The following is a 24,969-nucleotide window of genomic DNA, read 5'->3' as shown; positions in this document are numbered from 1 at the left end:
CCGAACAACCTGGGTGTTTATCAAAAAACCGAGATAATAGTTCCTGGCGAGAGGGCAATATAACATGACGTGTTCCATCGTTTCACTTATTCCCCTGCCACATGGGCATAGTCTTTGACTGAGGGGAATATTTCGATATCTGCCTTCAGTGATAGCTGTTGGAAGGGCGTTGAATCTGGCCAGGAATAAGGCCCTTCTAAATTGTGGAATCGTTATGGAGGTAAGATATCTAGCTGGTTGGAGAAGGTGTGCAGAATGACCCAAGAAAATGTTCTTAGGTAGAAGTGATAGATCTGATTGTAGCTCTAGATCAATGACCCATTGTTTAAGATTCTCTAGTGCTCATTCGTAGCCCAGCAGGATAATGGCTGCCCCTGAAAAGCCATATAGTTGCAGTTTAGCATGTATTGCCTGGCACCAAGAAGATCGAAAATTATCGGTCATAATCAGGGGGGCTAGGTCGTCTGGGAAGAAGGAGAGCTTAAGCCAGTAGGAGAAAATGTAAATCCAAGCAGAAGTTTCTATTTTTAGTAGGCCAGCTTCATGGCATAGCACCACGTTGGAGACACAGCAAGGAACTTGGAAAATAGATCTTAAAAACTTGGATTGGACTCTCTCAAGAGAAAGGAATGACCTATAAGGGCCCACCTGAGCTCCAAAAAGGAGCTGAGCTCGAATCTTAGCTGAAAAAACTTTTATCGCTGCTGGTATATATTGAGACCCTTTGAAGAAGTAGAAAGATTGTAGAGCTGCTGCTGTTTTTGTGCATTCAGACTGACATAATTGGTATGAAATTTGTGGTTACCTGAGGCATGAAAAACAATCCGCAGGTTTTTAAAAATCTTGACTTGCTCTATTGGATGATTGTTTAACTGCCAAATATGCATCTTAGGGTGCTTGGCAAAAACCACAGTCTTGGTTTTCAAGTAATTAATTTCTAGCCAGTCTTCTCAGCAGCGCTCATCAAGCATACGGAGTGCCCTCTTCAGGCCGCTTATCTTAAAACTAGGCATACCACTGACATATTTTTTCTTGTGTTCTCTGTACATTACTCATACGTTTTGTGTGTGTATGTCTGCAGGCATCCTCTAAATACTTTACAGCTAAGTTGCTTATTAATGGGCCCGGAGAATGCCCTTTCTGTTCTGCATGCCCAACAGAAGGCAGATCTTCTCAGTTAGTTCCTCCACCTTATAGAGAAGTATATGTAATATGTAATTAATAAGTTAATGAAGTGTATGTAAAATACCTTGCTGCAATTCCATAATCAGGTTAAAGCTGTTTTATCCCAACTTGTTTTCAGTCTCAGCTGACTGAATGTGGGCATTTATCTCCGCCTTTCTTTTATGGATAGTTTTTTTATTTTTTTTTTAATTTTTTATTTTTTACAACAAACACAAACAAACAATAACATAAAAAGCATAAAAAAAACCATCTTCCATTTTAAACCGTGTGTCAGCCAGTTACCAATCATTTGTGCCATCCTTTCATAATCTTCACTCATCATTTATATAGAATCTCATGTCATCTATCCAACACATATTTATATATTTATCAATTATCAATTATTATTCATTTGTTACTAGTCTATAACACCAGCTTTCATAATAGGATTTATATCATTTTTATCCATTGATTATATATATATATAAATATATATATATATATATAAATATAATAATTTATATCAGTTTGTCAAGTTTCTATTATATAATTTGCTGATCTATTACATTACTATATCTTTTCATCCAACCATTGATAAAACAAATCCCATATCATATAGAATTGTTTATCTTCTTGCTCTCTAATTTCAAATGTTAATTTACTCATCTCTGCACATTCCATAATTTTCTTAATGACTTCCTCCTGCATAGGTACTTTTTCATTTTTCCAATTTTTAGCAAATACAATTCTAGCCGCTGTCAGAACATTTACAATCAAATATTTCAGTTCTTTACTATATGTTTCAGGTATAATTCCTAACAGGAATGTCTCTGGTTTAAAGTCTATATGTTGTTTTATCATTTTTTCCAACCATGTGTGGATTTTAATCCAATATCTTTTAGCTTCTGGGCATGTCCACCACATATGGTAGTATGTACCGGGCTTCTGATGACACTTCCAACATTTATCAGACTTGTTCTTGTACATTCTCGCAATCCTTGCTGGAGGTAAATGCCACCTGTAAAACATCTTATACAAGTTTTCTTTATATGCAGTTGACATTGTCATTTTATAGTTTTGAGACCATAATTTTTGCCACTTCTCTAAATCAATTCCGTATCCAAAATTTTTCCCCCATGCGATCATTGTATCTTTAACCTGTTCTTCCTCCATCTTAAATTCTAGTAAATGTCCATAAAGTTTTTTAATCACCTTTTCATCAGTACCCATCAAAATTTTGTCTAAAACAGTCAGCTCATCATAAATACCTTCTGCTTTAAAATCTTTATCGAATCTAGATTGTATTTGCAAATATGAGAACCAGTTCATTTTTATACCTTGTTCTTCCAACGCTTGCATAGTTTTAAGTTCACCCTTTTCATTCAATATCTCAGTTTATCTAACTGTTTGTTCCTTTTTATATGTTATTGAATAAGAAAAGGCTTCAATAGTGGATATCCATCGTGGAACTTTTAAATAATATTGTCTTCTTGTCTTCTCCCAGTTTAAAAACAATGCCTCTCGAATATAGTGCCTTCTAAAGTAGCCCTGTGTTTTCGTTCCCTTATACCATAAGAAAGCATGCCAGCCCAACAACAGGTCATGTCCCTCTAAGGTCAATAGTCTATTATTTCTTAAAGTTATCCAGTCCTTTACCCACATCAGATTTGTCGCCTGGTAGTATAATTCCCAGTTAGGCAAGGCAAACCCACCTCTTACTCTTGCATCTTGTAGTAATTTAAGCTTTATTCTTGCCTTTTTACCCTGCCAGATGTATTTCAATACAATTTTATTTAAATCATCAAAAAACTCTTTCCCTAAACGAATTGGAATTGTCTGGAATAGATATAACATCCTAGGCAATATATTCATCTTAATAGTGGATATTCTCCCAATCATTGATAATTGTAAATTCTCCCATTTTGTCAGATCTATTGCAATCTGTCGTTTAAGTTTAACATAATTATCCTCCTTCAATGTACTACATCTTGGTGTAATATATATCCCTAGGTATTTAACCCTGTTTGTGACCTGTATTTCCAAGACTTCTTCCAATTCTTTCTTTTGCCTTGCTAGCATATTCTTTGTTAATATCTTTGTTTTATCTTTGTTTATTTTTAATCCTGCTACTTTTCCATATTCTTCTATCTTTTCAATTAATTTAGGTGCTGTTTCCAATGGGTCCTCTAGTATAAATACTAGGTCATCTGCGAAGGCTTGCAATTTGTACTCTTCCTTTTGATCTTCATTCCTTTTATTTCTTTCTCTTCTCTTATATTCCTGTTCAACACTTCTAATGTTAAGACAAACAACAAGGGCGATAGTGGACAACCTTGTCTCGTCCCTTTTGTTATATCTATCTGTTCTGTTAAATCTCCATTTATCATGATTTTTGCAGTCTGCTTATGATATATTGTTTCAATGGCTTGGGTAAATTTTCTACCAAAGCCCATTTGTTCCAATTGCAGTAGCATAAATCGCCAATTCACGTTGTCAAAGGCTTTTTGTGCGTCTAAGAATATCAAGGCCATTTGCTTTTCAGGGTGTGCCTCATAGTATTCCAATGTGTCGAGAATTACTCTCATGTTGTCTTTAATTTGTCTCTTTGGCAAAAATCCGTTTTGATCAGCATGGATAAAGTTATTCAAATATCTTTTTAGTCTTTCTGCCAATATTGAAGCAAAAATTTTATAATCTGAATTTAATAAGGATATAGGTCTATAATTTTTAACCTGTTGTGGGTCAGTGTCCTCCTTTGGTATAAGTGTAATATATGCTTCAGTCCATGTTTGGGGTATCCTCTTCTTTGTCATAACCTCATTCATAACTTCCAATAGTTGAAGGCTCAATATGTCCTGGAAGGTTTTGTAAAATTCCACTGGCAGTCCATCTGGACCCGGGGCTTTCCCGACATTCTGCTTTTTAGAGCTTCTGTTAATTCCATCATAGTTATATTCCCCTCTAACATTATTTCAATGTCTTTAGGTATCTGAGGCAATTTCGCTTTCTGTAAATATTGTCTTACTTCTTCTTCTTGTACATTCTCTTGATAATACAATTTTCCATAGTAGTCTTGTATAATTTTTTTCTTGTCCTCATTACCAAAGCAGATCTGTCCTTCTTCATTTATCAATTGATTAATCCTTTTTGATTCTCTCTCTTTTCTCAGTTTATAGGCTAGCCATCTACCTGGTTTATTTGCATCTTCAAAGTAATTCTGTTTAGCACTTCTAATTTTTTGTGCCAGTTCCTCCTTTTCCATTAATCCCATTTTATGTTTAATTAGATCCATTTTAGCTTTAATATCTTTTTTTGCGGGGATTTCTGTAACTCTTCTTCCAATTTTTTATGATCATCCTCCAGTAGTTTAAAAGTCTTTTTCTGCGTTATGTTTCTTTTCCTTGTATAATCTATTATTAAACCTCTTGTATAAGCCTTCATTGTATCCCAAAGATTCTGTAATGATGTATCCTCTTTTTTATTTTCATTAAAAAAGAAGGTAAGTTCTTTCTCTATTTTTTGTTTGAAATCTTTTTCTTTTAGTATCCTGTTATTTAAAGTCCATCTAAATCTCTTCCGTTGTCCTTTCCAAATAACTACCATTGGGTTGTGGTCGGCCCAAGTACTTGTTTGTATTTCAATTTCTCGAATGTTAGCAAATAAGTCCGCTGACATCCATATCATGTCAATTCTAGACCAAGATGTATGTCTGTCTGAATAAAAAGTATATTGTTTATTTGCCGGATTTCTTTCTCTCCATGCATCTTTCAAGTCTATTTCTTCTATCATTCGAAGGAAGGATTTTGGCAATGTCTTCCTAGTTCTCTTTGTCAATTTCTGTGTTTTATAGTCCAGTTGATCATTCATTATTCCATTAAAATCTCCCATCATACAGATGTTAACATAGTCCAATTCAGCTATTTTCATATGTAATTTCCTATAAAATTCTTCTTGATTGTCATTGGGAGCATAAATTGCAATTAAAAGAATTTTAACATTATTATCTATTATTTCAACCATCAAGATCCTTCCATCATCATCCGCATAGATTTGTTCTGCTGGCATTGTATCTCTAATATATAGGACCACTCCTCTTTTTTTACATTGTGTCAAGGAAGTAAATAATTTACCCAGGTTTTTTTGCTGCAACAAATATTCGTGTTGTTTTTTGATATGTACTTCTTGCAGACAAATTATATCAAACTTTAACTTCTCTAATTTATGAAATACTTTCCTTCTTTTAATAGCCAGATTAAGTCCATTTATATTGATCGTAATCAATTTTCTTTCCTCCATGTTAGGCTTTATACGAGGGTTTAATTGCTCTAGTAGATCTTACTTCTCGTTGTTCTCTGGGAACGCCATCTCCCCCACTTTCTTCTTTTTCTTTTCCAGTTGCTGCTGCACCTTCTTCTTGAAACTCAATTAACGATTCTTCCTTTTGTGTGTCTTCTTCTTTTCCTTTAAAGAATTCTGAATAGAATAGCTCTGCTTTTGGACTGTATCAACTCTTTGTCTTTGTTCCTGCCAAGTGAACTGAAGACCTTCTGGGATCAACCATCTGTAGTTTACTCCTCTTCTAAGTAGCTCTTTAGTCAGGAATGAATATTGCCTTCTTATATCTCTTACTTTTCTTGGCACCTGCTTCAGGACTACGATTTCTTTATCTTTGTACTTTAGTGTTTTCTCTCTTGCCACCTGGAGTATCTGTGCCTTAATAGTTTTTTTAGTAAATCTTATGTGTACTTCTCTTGGTAGTTTATTTCTCATTGCATATCTCGTATAGACACGAAAGATTTCATCCATCCCATCTGACATTTTCTCTGTGGTTATCTCCAATGCTTCTGCCAGTATTTCTGTCATTATTTCCGCAAGGTTTTCACCTTTTCCTTCCTCTATGTTTTGAAATCTCAAATAGTATTCTGATTTATCAATTTCCCATCCTAGCAAGTCACTCCTGGCTTTTTCGACTTCACTCAGTCGAGTATCGATATCTCCAATTTTCTTATCTCTTTGTATGTCTTCATCTTCAATTTTCTTAAATCTCTCCTCATATTTTGTCATCATCTGTTGTATACTTTCATCTGTCTTTTCAATTCTATGCTCAATATTCTCCGTCCTCTTTCCAGTCTTCTGAATTTCTTGCATAATTGCCTGTAATGTCACTTCCTTCTCTTTTTCATATTGTATCATTGTCTGAATTGAACATTGTCTCCCAGGAGGTGAAGAGGAAGCTACTGATGTTGATGGGATTGGGGCTGTTATTTTCTTGCTCATCTTGATGCCTAAAGCTGCAGAAAAAAGAAAAGAGGGAGAGAACAAGGCAAGAACCACAGATACTATTCCACAAAATGAGAATGAAAAACAATAGAAAGGAGATAAAAAAAACCCTGGAAATAAAAGGGAATGGAAAAGGAAAAACCTTCAGGCACTTGTCCGCCTTAATCCAATAGTATGCAGTTAAAAAAAATTAAAGGAAGAGGAAAAGAAAGCTAAATTTCTTTTTTTAAAAAAAAAAAAAAAAGAAAACCAGCTGAAGAGAAGGTAGAGAGGAAGAGAAAAAAAAAGGAGCAAAAAAAAAAAAAAACAAAAAGGAAAAAACAAAAAGAAAAAAAACCAAGGCTCTAGCAAGAAGTACGCTACTGCCACTAAATGTCCAAGGCTCTTGTGACTAAATCAGGCTTTCCACCTTAAACATTTTCAGAATCCACTCTCCGCTGTCTTGTTTATAGTTATTCAGGTGGCACCTATATAAACAGTTTGTGATACACTTCGCTATCTTTTTAAGAGTCCTTGAGTATGAGTAAAACAAGTCACAGTAGAAAAAACAATATATATATATATATCCAAGCCTCTAGGTGGCAGTGCTACTTTCTTTCATTAGCTTTCGCTTCGCTTTTCCTCTTTCCCAGCCGGGGAGAGAGGAGAGAAAAAGAATGAGAAAAGAAGAGAAAAAGAAATATGCTTCTTAAAACACTAAAAAAAAAATCTTAGTCCTAATGCTTGAAATCAGAAATTATTGAGTATCAAACAGAAAAGCCAGTCCAGTTGAGTTTAAAAATGAAATAAACCACGCTCTGCCAGATTCAAGTCCATAAAAAGGGAAAGTTAAATAACTAAAAAGAATTTTCCCAAAGGCTTAATCTCGCCGCTTAGTCCCACTTTTCTTCACTTTTAAAAATTCACTTTAGATTACTTAGGGTGTTCTCTAAGCAAAATTGAATAATAAAGGTCCATCTCACCCGGTTGACACACTTTCTTCTTCCGTTTGGAGCTGTCCCGGCTTTTGCAGTCTCAATGGCTGCCGCTCCGTCGCTGGTTTCAGGGACTTCTCCCGGATCAACCAGAGATTTTGCGATATCCCTGGGATCAACAGGACGTGCCCTATCTAGTCGCCGTCTCTACGGGACGGCTTAGGTCCTTCGGGACCGTCCAGCATCGGAGATATCAGCTGCGATCTTGGGAGCTCCAGATCGCACACCGTACCGCCGCGACGCCAGCTCCGCCTCTCTAGTTTTTTGATTTTGATATTGATTTGGATTTAGTTATTTATTATTGCATTTTTCTTTTTGTTTGCTCTTGTATGCTGCCAAGAGTCCTTTGGGATTGGGGTGGGTTGTAAGTATTGTAAATAAATAAATAGGACCTAATGCCATTAATCTTAAGTATTATTTTATCAATACAATGGCACAGCCTTCTCTGTCTGTTGAGATAGTCGGTATCTGAATGCATATTTTACTTCATTATTTTGTTTTATACTAGAGTTTACCTTAAAACTATTTTATCTGTTATCTTTGGCATGTTTTGGCATGCCTCTGGGCGTTTTATGATTTTGAAGGCTTCTTTTAGAAAATGTGTTAAATGCAGGAATAAACTTCCTCCTTGAATCAGACACTGACTATCTTTTGTGCTTCAGAGGAAGTTTCGCTGTTATTAAAATTTACAACATGGGTCCACTGCAACAATTGCTCTCAAGTCTGAACTCTGGTTTGGGAACAGGTTCTTCAAATGTCTCGTGTTGCAATTTCAATATCACTTAAGGCTGCCTGTAAGCACCTTCAGGTGGAGTACCTTAGACATTAACACTTCCCACAATTTTGATGTCCATTATGATAATGATAACTTCTGCCATTGAACCAATAGATTTGGATGAATCAATGCCACTGCTTGCTCTGGTACCAACAGTTTTGATCTTGAAGTACAGTTTGACCCACCCTACTGGTAATAGATCCTACATAAAGAGATATATCCCCAGAAGAAAATGTTGTCCTGTGTAAGAGTGAAAGGACCCAACATTGGTGCCATTACCACTTTCTGCCACCTTGCTAAGTCGTCTTTTGTTTACTCATTTCAAGCCATAATTGGCTTTCACGAAGTTGTTGCTTGCTCCCAGCAATCCACTTCCAGACAGGGCTTGCCTCAGTTTCAGTTTCCAAAAGAAGTTTCCAAAGCTCAGTTTCCAAAGAAGAAATAAGCAGCCTCTGGTAAAGATATTGTTCTCCATCAGGATTACCGCAAGTCATCTGTCTCTTCCTAACAATATGCTGTTTTTCTGGATTTTGATTGTTTCGTGTGCTTGGCATTCTCTCCTCACTGGAAAGGCTCATATTATTTAAGCAGGGATTGTTTCCAGTCCTGTCCATTCATATTACAGTGCTTGGCTGGACTATGATCAATATTGACATTATGTAGAGGCATATGGCGATAACCTTGATGAAGGAATGCAAAAACTGTTAAGATATTGACAGATAACTGACAGATATTGCAAAACTCTAACCTGGTCCTGGAAAAAGGGAATTGTTTAAATGTTAAAAAACAAAAACAAATTGATTCTATTTGGTTAAGAGGGACAAAGAAAAAACTCTGGCAGGCTTTCAAGATTCTTTTATGATACCCTACAGCAATAAAGAAGCATTCCCATAAGCCTTGTGATGCCTTGTTCCCTGACCTGGCCAACTTTGAAGAGCTGACACAGTTAATTTTTGTATTAGAGAATGATAGGTTCCAATTGTATATCATGTTATACCAGCAGCATTCAGAGAATCAAGGAGAATATGCAAAGCTTTTTCCTCATACGAAGCTGGTTACTTTCATATGAGAAGCTCTGTGATCCAATACAACTTTGTGCCTTTGGTTTCATTGTTTCTCCTCTTGCTGTCTCTGCTTTCTAGTTGCTGATTTCAGATGAAGTATATGAATTCAACTTAGGTCTTCAGTATGTCAGTAGTTCCTTTCCTCTCATCCCATTAGCAAGTATTATCAAGATAGCCACTAGTATATCTCTGTTTAAAGTCATTTATCACTACACTGAACAAATATTGTGGATGACCAGAGCCATAGGTTTGGAGGTGAAAAGACCAGTTTGAATTGACTAGGCAGTAAATCATGGAACTGACATTTCACAGTGTAGTTCAACTCCTCAGACTTGGCAGAAGACTAGCTAGATTAGAATGTTTATTACAGATAAGACTGAAACTATAGAAAACAAACCATTGCCAATGAGAAGATGGAAGTGACTTTTATATCCTCCAAAGTTTAATAATAAGCTGCCCAGAGCCGCTTGTGTGAGATGGGTGGCTATATAAATGTGATATATAAATAAATTAAATAAATAAAAATAACGCTTATTATACCCTGTGTCATACCTATCACTGATAAATCCTCAGATAAGAGGAGAGAGAACAACTGGGGTAAAGCCCAGGAGAACCAGCCAACACATATGTTCCAAATCAAGCTGAGGCTGGCCAAACAGTGCTGCTACAGATGAGGGAGTTAATCAGTAAGCTCTGCAAGACACTGCTTGCCCCTCCTAAGATGAATCAAAAAAGTTTGAGGGTACAGGAGACAGGAATCTATGCCTGAGTGAGATAGAGCTCTTACAGGATTAAAATTTCTGCAAAGTCTTAGATAAATAACATTTGGCTCAGAGGAGATTCCCCTATTATAATATTTAAGTTTGTACCTCACGATCTTTCATTGGTGACAGCAACTGATGGGTTCGTAACCATTCCTGGCCTTGAATTCATGCAACTACTGCAGCATTGCATCTGACATACAGTACTTTATTTCATTTATTTTACTGAGTTACTTTCCTTCTCCAACAGCTATGTTGGAATCATCCTTGCATTCATTAGCTGTTTGGCAAGTCTTGGCTTTTTTTATATCTAGGGCATAGTCTTTCTAACAGATATTACAACTGCCACTTTATATGCATTGTCAAAGAAAAATTTATGTCTAAGGAAGACTTAATAACCTCTCCATAAAGAATAGCACGTTGGATTACAGAATCATTCAACTAACAAAGCCCAAGCTTCCTCTGCTGCACACCGTGGGATCATTTCTTAAGGGCAGGTGTAATACCACCAGCAGTATATCACTCCCTGATATTTGTTGACAGACAGCTTGATCCCAACCAATGGCCTTTACGCAAAACTATTGAGTAGAACCAATACTAGGCTGGATACTGTTTTTGAAGAGGAGGTACTTTCTTCTTTATATAGTGACATATCTGCCCCACCTTTGATGAATACAGCTTGCAAACCATCTGTATGTGTGATGTACAGAGGCCACCATGAAAAAGAACAGGTGATTTATCTGTAATTGTGGTTCCTTGTATGAATGGGTAGATGATCACTCAATCTTCCCTTTATCCCAAACATTTGTATACTTTGTAGGATATCCTACAGTGCCTCAAGGAACTGAGATAAATGGCAATAGATCCTACAGGTAGGCAGAGTGAAGATAGCGCTCCATGGGGCTGCCAAAAAGCAGCTCAGTTCTAGAACATTCCAAAGGACACTGTAATTACAGGAGGACCCACATGCATGTCAATGCACACATGATTATTGGAAGAGTGAGAGTTTTATGTAAGCAGTCTGTTTATTCATCTTGGCCACCAAAGTGTGGTTTAGCCACAAATGCATGTAATGGTTCCTCTCCCAACTACTGGGCCTGCAAACCAGCCATGATCCCTACATGGTTTGTTTTCTAGCAGTCTTTTTAAGGGATCTTGGCACATTAACTGCTTTTGGTTGCAAGACGCCAGAGAGAGAATCCATGAACAAAGTGCATGCACACACTTAACTTCTATCAGAAGTATTAATTCTGGATTAATTAATTAATCCATAAGACAGGATCATGCAAAAAAAAAAAAGCTATATATGGATAATTTGCAGACATATTTCTTGCCAAGTCAAATTCCCAATATAGGGGGGGGAAAGAATAAGCTTAGAATATTTGAAAATGTCCATTTGCTCCTCCTCAGGAAAATGGAAGATGACAGCAGATTCTTCTCTTGGACTTACAGGCCTCTGCTCAAACTAACTAGAGTCGTCCCAGTAAACCTGAGATGTTTTTCTCCCAGCAGCCCTTTCTCCTGTTGGAACTTTAGATTTACTTCCACCGAGGGCAATGCCTTCACTGAGTCCTTTTTCCTCTGAGTGGTTTCCTAGATCTAGACCCTAAATGGATCCTTCATTCCAGTCCCCCGATGAGACCTTATGGTTACCTATGCTCATTTGGGGTTTGCTTTGAAGAATCATACCTTTCTCTGTGTATTTCAATATTTATGAAGAATATATATTGAATATAATCCTTATATGATTAATATAACTCTATTAAATGCCTGTACTACTGCATGTCTCACTTTATCAGTATATATTGTTGGTGCTGATTCCTGCGAAACTGTTTCAAATTACTGTTTAATATTATAATACTTAAATATGCTGAAATACTCTGCTTTTTAAAACCCCTTATAGGTTATTAATACAGGGATAAAAGTGTGGTGTCGCAATAATGATGGAGAACAATTCGCTTGTGCCTTCAGATTAGCACAAGAGGTGAGGATGAATGCATTGTCTTTGAATTATACTTTTTCTGTAATTCCTCCTGGAAATATTTAGATTTGTCCACAGATTTAGTGCTATTGCTGCATTAGTTTTTACATTCACTTCATCACATTGTGTTTGTTTTTACTATTACTTATTTTATTTGTACTTCGCCTTTTTGAAAAAGCCTTGGGCAGAGATAATGTGTGATAGATGGCAGATATCTTTCTTTCTCTCATATAAGAAAGAGCCATGGAATTCAATATAATACATCATGTGTCACAATTTAAAGTAAAACTTAAAAGTATTCAAAGTAAGTATAGTAGTCATTCATGGTGTCACAAATAAGTAACATAATCTTCTTTCTGTCACTCGGGACAGTGGTCTCACACCGGACTTGGTTTTCTTGTCAGAGCAGTGGCAAGATGATCTGAAGGGGGAGTTACATCTGTCCCAATTGTGGTCAGATCATGCCCTGGTGACCTTGAGATTCTCTCATTCTGCCCCCTCCACAGGGAGGCAGGACCTATTCAACTGGCCCGCCTCTGGCGACTGATGAACCCAGTTGGGTTCCAAAGGGAGCTGGGGGTTGTACCTAAGGATCTGCTGCATGGTCCAGTGGAGGCCTTGGCCGCCACCTGGAATAGGAAGGCTGATGAGGCCTTGGACAAGATCGTGCCCATATATCCTCTCTTGATCCATCAAGCCCGACACTCCCAATGGTTTATGGAGGAGTTGAGGGTCTTGAAAATGGTTAAGAGACGTCTAGAGTGCCGCTGGAAGAAAACAGGGACTGAACCCGACCGAACAGGCTAGAGCCACTATTAAGGCCTACTTTGGGGCAGTAAGAGCAGCGAAACATCAGTATTTCTCCACTCTTATTGCATCTGCAGAATGCCACCCCGCAGCCCTGTTTAAGATCACCTGATCCCTTTTGGGAAAGGAGGGCCCAGTGGCCCATTTACAGGGCCGCACAGAGGAGTTTGCTGAGCATCTGGAGGATAAAATCGCTCGGATCTGTTCCTAGTTGGATTCCAAGAGCGGGGCATGGCCTAGGGAGATGCCCAGCGTATGGACTTACCCTGTTATCTGGGAACAGTTTGATCCTGTTGGACCCGAGGAAGTGGACAGGGTCCTCTGGACTGTTAATGCCACCACTTGTCATCTAGACCCGTGCCCCTCCTGGCTGGTCAAGGCCACTCAGGAGGTGACTTGTGGGTGGGTCCAGCTGATGGTGAATTGATCCTTGAGGGAAAGGGTGTTTCCAGTCATCTTTAAAGAGGCATTGGTGCATCTCCTCAAGAAACCATCCCTGGATCCCCCCCGTACTGGACAATTATTGTCCAGTCTCCCACCCCCCTTTTTTAGGGAGGTGGTTGAGAAGGTGGTGGCATTGCAGCTCTAGAGGATACTGGATGAAACAGCTTATCTGGACCCTTTTCAGTCAAGTTTCATGCCCGGATATGGGACAGAAACAGCATGGACAATCTCTGGCGGGAGTGGGATGGGGATAGTGCATCCATCCTCACTCTTCTTGACCTCTCAGCGGCTTTTGATACCATCGACCATGGTATCCTTTTGGGTCAACTTAGGGAGTTGGGAGTGGGCGGTGCAGTTTTGTGCTGGTTCACTTCCTTCCTCCAAGGGCAGTACCAATCGGTGTTGATTGGGAGTGAGAAGTCTGGCCCTTGGCCCCTCTGTTATGGGGTATTGCAGGGTTCAGTACTCTCTCCGCTCCTTTTTAACATCTACAGAAATCATTGAGTGAGATTGTCTGCCACCATGGGATGAGGTATCATTAATACGCAGATGATACCCAATTATACATCTCCATCCTGGGTGACTTGAGTGACGCTGTGACTACCCTTTCGCAGTGCCTGGAGGCTGTAGGGGTCTGGCTGGGGAACAACAGGCTTCAGCTGAACCCTGGTAAGACGGAGTGGCAGTGGATTGGAGGCTCCTCTGTATCTGGAGATTTACCATCTTTGGTTCTCCGTGGGGTTGCACTGCCCCAGACAGACCCAGTGCATAATCTGGGGGTTCTCCTGGGCTCACGACTCCTGCTTGAGGAACAGATGGCAGTTGTGGCCAGGAGGGCCTTTGCACAACTTCGTGTTGTGCGCCAGTTGCATCCCTTCCTGGATCAGGAGTCACTCCGGTCTGTCACTCATGCCCTTATCATCTCTTGATTAGATTACTGCAATGTGCTCTACATGGGGCTACCCTTGAAGAGTATCTGAAAGCTATAGCTGGTTCAAAATGTGGCTGTGTGGGCAATCTTGGGTGCCCCAAGGATGACACATGTAACACCTTTGCTGCGGGAGATGCATTGGGTTCCAGTTTGTTTCCGGGTCCAATTCAAGGTGTTGGTTATCACCTTTAAAGCCCTACATGGCATGGATCCAGGTTACCTGAAGGACCATCTCACCCCCATTATATTGACCGGTCCCACCCAGTCTGGCAGAGAAGGCATGTTATAGTTCCCGTCAGTGAGAGAATGTCGACTGGCGGGTCCTAGGAGGAGACCCTTCTCTGCCGTTGCCCCCACCCTATGGAATACTCTCCCCCCAGAGGTGAGGCAGGCCCCTACCCTCCCAGTGTTTCAGAGGGAATTGAAGGCTTGGCTCTGCCAACTTGCATGGGGCAAGGAAAGATACAGTCGACCCTGGGGATGGCTGGCGCCTTGATGATGCTCCCTGAGTTTATTAACACCTAATTAATAGCAGCCTCTTGGAAGTATCATAAAGGAAAATAAAGGAAGTTTGTTTCTTAGTACATTTTAATTAATTAAATTAATATTTATTTATTTTAATTAATGTTTGTTCTGTTTTTAATGTAAACTGCCCAGAGTCACCCCACAATGAGATGGGCAATGACAAATTTTAAATATAAATAAATACAGGATCCTAAGGCATAGGATCACATTTGCTGATAAACTTTTGTTTAGCAGCTTCAAACTGGGGTGTTTTTTTTTTGAAGTTACCTTATAGTAAATTGATGGTTAAGACAAACGCACTTATCTGTAAACAAAAAAGAAAAATGGGCATATTTAAGACTTTAAAAATGGCAATGTTTATTCATTCATTATATTTATTATTACACCTCTCATCAAGGATATAAAACAACAATCCTGTAGGGTAACTTAGGTAACAGAACACTTAGGTATACAGCATCTTCCAACAAAATGGATATCCACGCAACTTTATCAAAAAGTGCCTGACCACTCAACCTACTACAACACAACCAACATAGGCTATGAAAAGGATAACACTGCCATACATCAGAAATGTAACACCAAGATTATCACCAGAAATATAATCAAGCGTAAACAATGCCCTAACCAAGGAACTACCGGGGGTGGGGACATACCCCCACCAACACTGGCAGGGCATGCCACTGTATATAAACAGAGAGCAAACCCCACTCCATTCTAGCACTGAAGATGTTACCTAGCTGGGTAGCGAAATGTCTGCAAGGAAACAACCAAACTCAGAGAACCCCAAGGGCTCCATAGTTCAACCTTGAGCTACATATATTCTCTTCTATTAATTAACGGTATATTTTATTTCATAATACTGAATTACTCACCCAGTAAGTGTTGGGATTCCCAATCTCTGTTATCATATTGCATTCAGATGCTGAACAGCTTTCTTTAAAAAGAGATTTCTGTTCTTGAATTTTGAAAGGAATGGCTGCATTTCAAAAATCATGTATTTCAATTCCAGGGTATATATACATTGTATCCTTTCATCAATGCCAGAACTATTAAGGCTGGCATAGAAGATATTAAAATTTTGTTAACAGAAGAAAACCCATTCTTAAGCAGATTCAGTGATGAAACACGCAGTCAATTGAATGGAATGGGTAAGTGATCACTCCTGATAACTAACAGTTATTTGAGATTCAAGATCTGGTTTACCTTTTTTATATCAATGCTGAAAGCTGATGGCAAATGAAAGCTGATGATAAATACCCATTTATCAGAAGGCAACTCTTTGACCTCTCAGGATGCTTTCTGTTACCTCAACTTTACTTTTAATTTTTTTGCTTGGTCTAAATGACCTGTGGGCTGTAGCCACCCATGATTTTTATTAATTAATTAATTAATTAAATAAATAAATATCAAATAATGAAATAAAAGTCAAATGGGGCATGGAACCTAGCAAATAGTGGAAGTAACTGTTGGCACATCAATGGTCACATCTGTTGTTGCCTGTTTCAGTTTTATATTATATTCCAAGGGAGGGTGTAATAATGAAGGGAATTCTGATAAATGCAATCTATAACAAACCAATTTTATGTGAATTGGGAAAACACTTTATTATATATATATATATATATATATATATATATATATATATATATGCAAATTTTATTGTTTTCCTATGCAAGGCTTCAGGACTCATCTTTGGATTATTAATTCTTCCTAATATCTATAAAATGATACATAAAATAAAATAATAAAATAAAATTCACTTGTTTTAAAGTGACTCTCTGCTTTTCAGTATCAAAAAAAGAGGTCTGTGTGCAGTTGCAATGCAATCCAGAGTGATGCTGACAGTAAATGGTATCACAGGCATGTCTTCAGCCATATGGGGAGATATTTTATTCGTATAGTGTACCTGGTAGGACAGAAAGAAAATGGGTGTGTTGGAATTTGGAGGCATGAAAGCCAGGCAGTGTTGGGTATGAAAGAGCGTGTTTCAGTGAGAGGAGAGAGATGACTATGGCAACGGGTGGGCTCAGGTTGGCTCACCTGTAATGGTATGTTGGAATGACCTTGGGAAACAGTGGGAAGAGCCGAAGCCAGAGGAAGAGTGGGATAAGAAGCAACTTAGCCCACAGCTGGAATGTGGACATGGCAAATGTCTCAGAAGGGACCCTCCCTAGTTTTTTGGGCTGTAAAGGCGATATGGGAGAAATACTTTCAGACTTGCAAGATTCTGTTAATGTAACCTTGCAGTAAAGTAGAATTAGTTCATCTGGGTGTGCTGCTTGTCTGGACTACCTTGCAGGGCTGATATTACCTTTGCTTTTCTCCATATGTTTTTCCCTTTCCTTCTCTTGTAAACACATAGGTGTAGAATTGCTGGCACAGAGGAAAGATTTATTTGTCCTTCTAGTATTTGTTTATTTATATCAATTTATATGGCCGCCCATCTTACTAATGTGACTGGGCAGCTAACAGGAATTAAAATACAAAATAAGTTCAATGTATATTAAAAAAAAATAAAAACACCATTCCCAGCTGACTAACACAGAATGGCTCCCAAACACACCATTCACCAGTACTGTGGGCTCAATTACTCTCCTGCCTGTGAAAGCAGCCAGGTCTTCAAGGCTTCCTGAATGGTAAGCAGAGTCAAGGCCAACTGAATCTCAGGCGGTATTGTGTTCCTGATAGCAGATGCAGCTACAGAAAAGACATGCTTCCTGAGTCCCACTAGATGACAATTCCTAGTAGATGAGACCCAGAGCATGCCCTCCTGCCCAGCCTAATGGGACAGGTAGAAATGGGAGTAAGGCAGTCCCTCAAATACCCTGATCCCATGTTATGTAGTAACTTAGTGCATGCAGATTCACAGTCATAGTTGTATTGGGATCATTGGGGTGTGAGAAGGTTAAAGCCTATCCCCAATTAAGCCCAGATCTATGCTCCTAATAACTAGGCTACATTAGGATTGCTGGTGGGAAGAAATTCAGGTCTCTGTCTCCTGTGATGAAGCCGAAGGAGACAGTAATCTTCCCAGTAATCAAGTTCACTGTGGGAATGAGTGGTAGTGAAATTTAAAGATTCCTCTTTTCTGGTGAAGATCACTATCCCGACGTTATTAATAGCAGCTCAAGAATATCAATAGTTCCCTGACAACTATCTGATGTCTGTTTTGATAAAAAATATGGTAGGGTTCAGCAACTGCATGGAGAATAACTGTGGGTCATGGGTTGGCCCTTTAAGGATTCATGTGATTTGTATTATAATAATTTTATTTTATAAATCTGTTGCTTTAAAACATTATACTCTCTTTCAGCTGTGGGGAGCATAGTCTTGAAATATGAACCAGACCCAAGGTAAGTGAACTCCGTGTTCAGTTAATGTGAATGGGTGTGTGTGTGTATGTACAGATCCCTTTTGAACATGAGATGTTCAAAAACATGAAAAGAAACTGATTTAATACTTTCAATTAAACACTTTCTAGGATCCTTTTCTAAAATGCTCTGTGTGCAGAATCTTGAGCACAATCCAGGAAAAGCAAAGCACCTTTTAAGTGATTATAAAAAATGTAAAAATAGAAAAAAGAATCTAGATTAAAGATAACACATATGGAACTACCTTATCCTGAATCAGGCCACTTGATAATCTGGTCCTGTACTGTCAACTCTTTGGTAGAAAGATTTTCTAGTCCAGCTCTTTAAGTTTCATTTTCAGCTGGATCTCGTAAGAAATGATCTGAAGCCTGTTTCTTGACATATGCTCTATTGCTGAGTTGGTGCAGCATCCCAGTTACAGTGTATTTAAAACAAGCCAATAGTATTGTTTAAAATTACTAATAAATCCCTCGAGGGAAGTAAAATTAAAGCAGCAACAGTGTATGTATTTGTGTATTTGTAGCAAACAGGATACCCATCAGTGCTCTATTTTGCTGTGTGGTTGGCTTGGCAAGACATCCCTTCGTGCCTTCGTGCCCAAAAATGAGAGATTGCATTACCTGAGGATGATGGGACTTGAAGTATTCAAAGCAAAGAGGAAAGAAGAAAATTTAGAAGGTCAATTGGAAGCAGCATCTATAGATACTTCGGGACAAGTGCTGGAAGAAATGGAATTTGAATGTAAAACCAAAAACATCAATCAGTTACCGACAATAATAGAAGATGAATTGAATGGACAACCTGAAAAAAAATTAATGGAAGCCAGCATAGTAGGAAACCCTTCTTCCATTGACAAAAATGAAAATACCAAAAATATGCAAAGCAAAAGTAACGTTGACATTACTGAAAAAAAAGACTAAAAAGTCAATTTGCGTTGACTATCCACATGCATTTTTTTATAATTATGTGCTGCAAAGCATCTAAAAATAATTTTAATAAAAAAGCTATTTCAGTTGTTGAGAAAAGTGGTACAAAATTATTTTACAAGAGTTTTTTTTCCCAAACTTTTTTTTATATAAATTGTTTTAATCAAATAAACACCATGATGCAATCACTTGGGTGAATCTGTTTCTACCAATGGATTTTGCATCACTAAAATGATATTAGTCAGTGTAGAAATTAAAATAGATTTATTGCTATATGAATGTAACTTGTAAATTTGATTATGATTTTCTTCTATAATTTGTAATAGATTTCTTTGAGAGAGAATTTTATCTTTCATACACTTTTAATAATTGTTGTTGTTCCTCTGAATTTGCACAATGAAAATGAACTATGTTGTCAGCATACAGTAGCTTAAATTTGAGCTGTGTAACTATGAATCCCAAAATTTGGTTTCCATTGAAAACCTATGTATTAGTTTTATACCATTTTCTTTCCGCCCAACCTGGCTTTTGTACCCTAATAATTGACTTCAGATTGGGATTTAGAGAAACATCTGAAAAATCAATGTTACTGTATTCACACAAAATCTGTACCAAAATTTTGTAATGGTTTGTTCCACTAACCTTGGGTTACCTTGGGTAACTGACACACCCCGTAGGGAACTACAGCTTATACTAAAATCACATGTTTCTGTTGACCCAAATTAATGCTCAGGTTGACTACCAGTTTTGTATCACTTCATTCCATAGCTGCCTGGATTTTGTACTACCATAATTAAGGGAGTACAGTATAGGCATTTGATATCTTGGTTCAGAGGAAATACCTAAAACCCTCAGTCTTGCTGTATTCCCCCAAAACCTATGCCAGAGTTTAACATTGGATTTGTCTCATCAAATACGGGTTTTGTATCCCCTCTTCCAAGAATCGGTATCTGATGGGGAATCTCTACCTTTGAAACACAAGTATAGGTTCATCAGAATTGATTGTGCTAGCTCTGTGAAACTCACCATTCTGTTTTTTGCCTTTGCATGTACTTCTAAAGATCAAGACATACCATTAGAAATTGTGCCAGCTCTTTGAGAGTCCTTAGGTGGTAATGGAACATGATTCTAACAACTCTGTCCCTGTCTCCAGAAAAAGAAAAGTTCTCTGATGTGGAATCATCCAATTGAACAGAGTGGGAATTTCTTCTGGATGAAAAACTTGGAGCCCCATTTTAACACACCATGCTTTTTAACCTATGATTTGATTAAGGGGCTGGCCTTGGAATGGGGAGACAAGGTTTAAGCCCACCCTCAACCACAGAAGCTCATGTGGCTGAGGGTGGGCATAAATGGGGAGGCAAGGTTTAAGCTCACTCCCTCAGCTCAACCTACCATATAGGGAGTGGTTTGGAAGGGAAATAACAGAGTATTTGTCAAGGCTATGTATGTTGCCTTGAGCCCCTGAATGAAAGGCAGGATATAAATCTAATAAATGAAATAAGTTCCTCATTAAATGGGCTTATCCTTTCTTACTAGAAACAAGGGGATGGTGATGAGGAATCTGACATTTGATTTTCAAGCTTATGCAGTTCAATAGGATTATTCTGTCCCCGCGGCTACATTGTAGATACTGTGCTTCTGGTGTTACTGCTAGTAACAATAACCAACAAAATTTAAGGATCAAAAGGTATTTTCTCTACACTCAAGAAAAATCATGCCATATATTTAAATGTCATCTTCAATAGCTTCTAAAACTGGGTTTGCCCCTCTTTAAAGAAAATGTCTGCATCTGGCCGTGCTCGAAGACCTAAAGTCAGGAAGAGTTAGATAGGAAGAGTTTTATTTGGAAGAAGACCTAGCCCTAAGTAATTCTGTTTCATCTTGATTATAATCCCCCTTATTTGAAACTGTTAAAGATTTCTGTTTTAGCTACAATAATTATTAATCTGATAGTACTTTCATCTCCCTCTGCATAAGCACTGGCTATACTACTTTTAATGTTCTTTTTATTTCTGGGATTCCAGTTTCTTCTAACTCTATCCATAAAACCCTATTATAAGCATTTTTTTTATTATTACAGTAAAACCATCAGCAAGGGCACTATTTTCTAGAAAATAAAGCATTTGAGGTAAACAATTACTGATTCTGGGTAAATTAATCACAATTGTACTTTCCTCCAAAGAAAAGTGTATAGCTCAGACAATTCTGGCAAGATGACCTTGGAGCAAAAATATATCATATATGAGCCTTCCTTAATCTAATGTTTGGCATGTCTGTATTCCCATGATTTTCATCCTCCCTCCCCCCTCCCCCCTCCAATATTTTATCATTGAGACTCAGCACACTTAAAAAAGAAACTACTCCAAGAAAGGCTATTTGTGGTTAATAAAACTGTATCTTATGTCCTGACTTTGTTAAAATATGCAGTCTAGATTTAAGGGTCCCTTCCCCCTCAACCCCACCTGCTTACAATATAACCTACCTCCAGATCTTGAATTGTATCTTCTCTTGAACAATTTTGTTTAGTTAATGAAGCAACATTACCAGCCATATTTATAAATCCATTCCTTCCAGATTGGACTTCTAGGATATTGAAGGCATTGGCTGTTTAAAGTACATTCCAAATAATATTTGACTTAATACTGATATTCTAGAGATTTAGGTTTCAGTGTCTGCTTGTTTATTTTGATAGTAATATCCATCAATTCCTTCCTTTATTTGAACGGAAGAACTATTACACATTTCTCCCCAACAACAGCAGAATTTCCAGAAAGTAAATGATAACAAATAACTGCCATTTACACTGCATCAAATTATTTCTAAGCTGATGCTAAGCATTTGTGGGAGTGTGATTGAATTAGACACAAAAGGGGTTTTGGTTAAAAAAATGCTACAAATGAAATGTAGGGGTTCATTTGGGGTCAAGCCATATTGGTTTTGAGGTACTCTATAGCTCACCATGGGGATTTGTCAGTTACACACTTTTGTGAGGGAAATACTAAAGTCAGGATTGGTGGGAAAAAAATAAGTACAGAACTGGTATAAAACTTCGGTGATAGGTGTATTGTAGAAATAAAATTTTTAGTTGATTACACTAAGGTGCCACCAAGATACCTCAGCATCCTCCCACACCATGTTAATCAGGAAACCATTTAGGAGAAGTGCTTTGTCTCTCTGGTTTGATTATTTTATGCCCTTGATTTTCACTGGCTATAGCAGTATTTCTCAGCCTTGGCTACTTTAAGATAGGTGGACTTCAACTCCCAGAATTCCCCAGCCAGCCATGAAACACTGGGCTATATAGATTCCAGGCAGTTTCCAATGTCATCTTGCCAGGCAAAAAAGGGACTTCTCCTTAGTCCCATAAACTCTGCTCCCCCAAAGGATTATCACTGAAACCAGACAGAGGTGGCTATACCCACAAAGCCAAAGAAACTCCATGTCTGAAAGCAAAGCCCCACTCCCTCCACTTCCCAAGGTGATGGTGATGCTTGGGGGTGGGGGAGCAAAAGACTATTTTTAACAGTGTTTGGATTGGCTGTAATGAAAATTAAGTAGAAGCACAACATGGTGGATGGTGGACAGATAAGAATCCCTCTTAGCTGTGCACCATGTGCAAGGCAGCTTTGACAAATAACAGGGAAACTGGCAAATAAAAGTCCAATTTGACATCTTTTTTACTTGCAGAATGCTGCAACAAGGAAAAGCTGTCTTCCACATGGTGGCAAGAGAGAATTCATATGCCCACCACCCACTGCTTTATGTTTCCAGGATGTCTAGCTGATCTTCCTCCACACCATCTGATTGTCACCAACCATCATTTTTCAAGTCTGCTATGCTCCCTCTCTGAATCTTCCAGTAAATTCCACCCATCTTTCCCCAATGTAGATCTCCAGGTCTTCTGAGTCTACAGAAAAATGTATTTCAAGCTTCCATCTAAGTATTTGCTGAGCTGAAATTCTGAAGCTCCCCAAAGTTCCTGTGGCTACCCTTCCAGAATACCCCAAACATCAAGAGACTGTCAACCTCTTAGCTGAGTTAATTCATTTTTTTCTTTATTCTTTCATGGGGCAGAGTGGGGAATTTCCCAGATTAGGCAGAAATTAGGCATGAGAAAAATGGAGAAGTCAGGAAAGGGGTGGGATTCACTAGTGGGTAAAAGCCAGTATCCTCCTGCAGTTGATAAAACCCATCAATATTTGTGCTAACTTGTTTAAAATTGGTATAGTAATTTAACATTATTGCATCAGCAAGGTATAATTTTTTCATAAAACTCTTTTCTTTCTATTTCCAGAAAGGGAGCCAAATTAATTGGCTGTAGCAAAACAAAGCAAGCAAAATAAATACAAAACGAAAAATAAGCTTGTGGGACTTCTTTTATGTCAGAAGCCTTGTTGGGCTACAGCCTATTTCATGGCATATGATTTCCTGTTGTGTGTAAAGAGGAGGCAGGGTAAAACAGTAAAAACTTAATCTATGTTTACTATTGCTAATCTGCCCAACAGCGTATAGGTGAATTAGAGGTTTGATGTAATTTAGGACCTTTGCGTAGTTTGCAATGATGATGGCTTTAAAAACGCTTCCTTGAATATAAGAGTGCTGACAAGCCAGTATCCTTGTAATTTAACCAAAATGGTTAAATGGTTTTTGTTACCTCTGACTTGCCCACCCCAGGAAATAATAATCATTTAAAAACCCTAGCTTGACCTGAAACTCTAATTCTAGCTAGCCTTTTTTCTGAAATGAAATGTTGCTCACATGCAGGGATTTTTCAAAAGGCTATTTCATCCATACAAACAACTGTAGAGGAGGTTTTGGGTTTGCTTGTTTTTTTTACCGTTCTTGATTTCAAGTATTATCGAGCGGCAGAGGGCAGCACAACGTAAGTCAGGAATGTCATTTCTTTTGCAACGTTTGTGAAGTATAAAGCTGGCTGCTGTTTCATAACTTTCAATCAGAATGAGCCTTCCTATAATTTAAGACCATTATTCCACGACTCTGGATATTAAAGAAGAGATGACTTGGCCTTTTTCTCTGGGACATCCCCTTCAGCTATTGGAATGCTATTATTGTTCCGCCTCTCAAACTCTCTTGTCACAAATTAATCCAGAGAATGGCACTGCCCTTCTCTGAATCCATTCCATTTTTTTTAATCCTTTGTAAAATATGGTAACTAGAACTGGAGATAGATTTGGATAAGTTTAGAACAGAATGGAACTATTACTTCCCATGATTTCAACACAATACTATTAAAGCAGCCTAAAATTGCATTTGCTTTTTTTTTGCAGCTGTATCATACCACTGATTCACCTTTGTCTTGTGTTTAACTACCATTCCAAAATATTTTTCCCAAGTCCTGTTGCCAGTCTAGGTTTCCCTCCCACCCATCATATACAGTACTTCTGCATTTTATTTATTTTTTTCTTAAGGGAATAATTTGAATGTTTCTCTTTTAAATTTCATTTTGCTCTTTTCATCTCATTCATCTATCAAAATCATTGTATGACTCCTGTCCAGTTAGGTATTCCATCTATTTTTACATCATCTGCAAATTAGACAAACTTTTCATCACTTCTTTGCTCAAACCATTAATAGAAATATTTTACAGTACTGGGTTTTAGGATCAAACATCATGGCACTTTATTTGCTACCTCACTTTAATCTGATAGAGAGCTGTTGAATGATTCTTTGAATATGGTTTACAAACTAGCTGGGGTTCCACATAATTATCTTCCCCTTCAGACTGCACCTAACTAGCTTGCTAATCAGTATGTCAGGAGATACTTTGTCAAATGCTTTGTTGAAAGACCTATATGATATCCACAGCATTCCTGTATTGTACTAAGGAAGGTTTTTTGAGGGTGGGGGTTGGTGCCTTTGAGTTGGTCTTGACTCCTGGCAACTGCTGGACAAGTGCCTGCAGTTTTCTTGGCAAGATTTTGGAAGTAGTTTGCCGTTGCCTC

General features: G+C 38.1%; 1 protein-coding gene across 1 annotated transcript in view; it reads left to right on the top strand.

Moving 5' to 3' along the window:
- NSUN2 (NOP2/Sun RNA methyltransferase 2) overlaps positions 1–24,485 on the top strand; it is a 55,764-nt gene extending 31,279 nt beyond the window's left edge. The window contains exons 16-19 of the mRNA XM_088131486.1: positions 11,922–12,002; positions 15,716–15,854; positions 18,020–18,059; positions 18,601–24,485. Of these exons, the coding sequence (XP_087987612.1) occupies positions 11,922–12,002; positions 15,716–15,854; positions 18,020–18,059; positions 18,601–18,997 (657 nt within the window). The 3' untranslated portion in view covers positions 18,998–24,485. The remainder of the gene's footprint in view (positions 1–11,921; positions 12,003–15,715; positions 15,855–18,019; positions 18,060–18,600) is intronic.
- Positions 24,486–24,969: the final 484 nt, after the last annotated feature.

Source organism: Python bivittatus, unplaced genomic scaffold (assembly GCF_059951505.1).
Source record: "Python bivittatus isolate LINGU-HERP-01145 unplaced genomic scaffold, Pbiv_v1 ctg000960_np1212, whole genome shotgun sequence".
In the NCBI taxonomy this organism is placed as follows: Eukaryota; Metazoa; Chordata; class Lepidosauria; order Squamata; family Pythonidae; genus Python; species Python bivittatus.
This window is presented reverse-complemented; position numbering and strand designations above follow the sequence as displayed.